This window comes from Chaetodon auriga, chromosome 9 (assembly GCF_051107435.1).
Source record: "Chaetodon auriga isolate fChaAug3 chromosome 9, fChaAug3.hap1, whole genome shotgun sequence".
Classification (NCBI taxonomy): domain Eukaryota; kingdom Metazoa; phylum Chordata; class Actinopteri; order Chaetodontiformes; family Chaetodontidae; genus Chaetodon; species Chaetodon auriga.
Window position 1 is genome coordinate 12,628,636 of NC_135082.1, and position 2,433 is coordinate 12,631,068.

The 2,433-nt window shown below is 41.7% G+C and overlaps 1 protein-coding gene across 1 annotated transcript; it reads right to left on the minus strand.

Annotated features, from left to right (window-relative positions):
• Window positions 1-1,086: 1,086 nt before the first annotated feature.
• Window positions 1,087-1,998, minus strand: LOC143326192 (putative threonylcarbamoyl-AMP synthase). Its single transcript, XM_076739728.1, has 4 exons — window positions 1,932-1,998; window positions 1,673-1,838; window positions 1,362-1,456; window positions 1,087-1,267 (listed from the first exon to the last, which is right to left on the minus strand). The coding sequence occupies exons 1-4, from the start codon at window positions 1,996-1,998 to the stop codon at window positions 1,182-1,184; spliced, it is 414 nt and encodes a 137-aa protein (XP_076595843.1). The 3' UTR covers window positions 1,087-1,181.
• Window positions 1,999-2,433: the final 435 nt, after the last annotated feature.

Sequence of the window (2,433 nt, forward strand, 5' to 3'; positions counted from 1 at the left end):
TTGTGAGCATGTTAGCATGTTGATGTCAACATTTAACTCAAAACACCAATGTGTCTGCACGTATAAGCACAGCTTTGCAGAGCTGCTAGCGTGGCTGTCTGTTGTCATTTCAAATGACAGTATGAGTTAGGTCACGTATGTGACAGTATGCCTGGTGTATTGTCACACGTAAGTCTTTCTTGGTATGTTAAATAAAGGTCTTGTCCCATCTTTCGTGTAGTGCTTCATGTGTAGCCTTTCCATTTCTTGGCACTGTTTGCTATGTGGCAGTTGCACCATGTCTTCAGGTTTCTATTGTCCTGCTGTGTTTAATCTAATCTAATCTCAATCATTATTGCACTAGCGGAAAAAAAATGCAGCCGGTAGTGTGAATCCAACCAGTAACAATGGGGACTGTTGTCTGGACTGTAAATTAAAAGCAAGCATGCTGGTAGCCTTGTGATTCATACTGTGCACTGACCATTACATACTCGGTTCAGCTGGGGATCACTGTTGCATCTCATTTTCCCTTTCACTTCTTCCCTTGCCTCCTGTCACCTCTGAATTGTCAAGCATTGAATATCGGCAGAAAAGCTCTAAATTATGTTTTAAAATTAATCTATTAAAACTTATAGCTTCTATTACAGGTGACATTATTTTGCCTGTAAGACACACAAGTTTTACAACATCAGTCAAACTCATTATTTATTTGCACTTATTTCATTTATTTAACACAACAATGCACGGAAAGCTTAAGTAGATACAGTAACAGGAGATAAGTTTTCTGTTTCATTCTCAAATTAGCATCAAATTAGCAAGTGCGAAATTCATGTACATGAGTACAACTTAAATGCTTCAATGCATGCTTATAGAATGATTAAATATTTTTAAATAATAGTCATTTAATAAAGATATTGTGATATTATTTTAACTTATATAAATCAAAGTTCTTACAGTTTCATTTTTGCCAGAAACAAACAGCTGAGAAACAAATGGTTATTTTATCGTAACATTTGCCAAAACATCCACAGTTAAGTAAATATACAACCAGCAACACTCTGTCTTTCACTCAATGTGTCTCATGTTGTTCATAACATGATCCTGGGTTTGTTGGATGGAAACAGGTGAGCTGAAGAAGCTGTTCTAATGGGGATCCAGGCATAAGGAGGCTCTCTGAAGCAGAGAAATGAGATAGTTGATCGTCACACCATGTTGCTTTTCACTCTGTCAAAGATCTGTCGGATTTTTACTGCAGGGACGCAGCCTTCCCTCACAATGGTGATGATTCCTGTGAAAAGAGTATGACAGACTCGGGTTAGAAATTGCCTGCTAAAACACACACACAAAAGAGAAAATGTTGTGGGAATATTTTTGCGTTTTACCTTCGTCAATCTTCAGGCAGTTGACTACAGTGGAACCAACAACTTCATTTGAGTCCCCATCACACAGAACACCTTGGATCTTGTGTCCCAGTCGACTGTGGCAAGAAAGACAAGAGGAGAGGTTGTGTGAGTGAATGTGCATGTATTTGCCACCCACTAGGACACATTCATCACTCTGCTGCACACTGAGATTAATCTGCTGCAAACAGACACTAAAGATGATGCATGAAGCTTGAGGTAGGAGGTCAGTGGAATGACAGAAACTCACATGGGGACTTGAGTACAGCAGAGTTCCGGTAGGGGACACTTACTTGATGATCATGCTGTGGTGGGTGCTGTCTGCCTCCCCACTGGGATTGGCTGAGGTGATAGCAAGGGGTCCAGTGATGTCACACAGATGGCCGGTGACCGTGTGGTCAGGGACGCGGATCATGATGCTGTCCCTGGTACCAACACGGTCATAAGCTGGTCCCACTCCTTCAGAAGAGTAATTGAAAGGTGAGGTGAATACTGACCATCAATATTGATTTAAGATAAACTGAAGCAGTTAAACTTCTATGAAGAGTTTACCTAGTTTGAACAGCCAGTCTCCTTTGCTGACAATGCAGCTGATGCCTCCTGGATACACATTTTTCATAAACTCCCACAGGAGAGGACTGAAGGGAGGCCTGGCTGCCACCAGCTGCTCCACATTGGAGATGCAAATGCAGATGGGCTTCTCTGCTGGTCGGTCCTGGATGAGGTCACAGATAACAGGTTGATGAGGTTGATGTCAAAGACTGAATTGAAATGTAATGATCTGGCTCATATTATATTTCCATCTTATTTCTCATTCTCACTTTAATATTGTAGATTTTCTCTATAGCTTGAGGATTCTTGCAGGAGGCAGCCAGCGCATACACAGTGTCTGTGGGAATGCCACATACTCCTCCTTCCTCCAGAATGTGAGCTATCTTCAGGAGACTACTGGTGAGCCGTGAATTAACCACAGGACAGGGTTGCAATGGAGCGGACTCTTGCTTCATCTCCTCCTGAGACAGGCCACAGAGAAAGCAACATTTTTCATGAAATG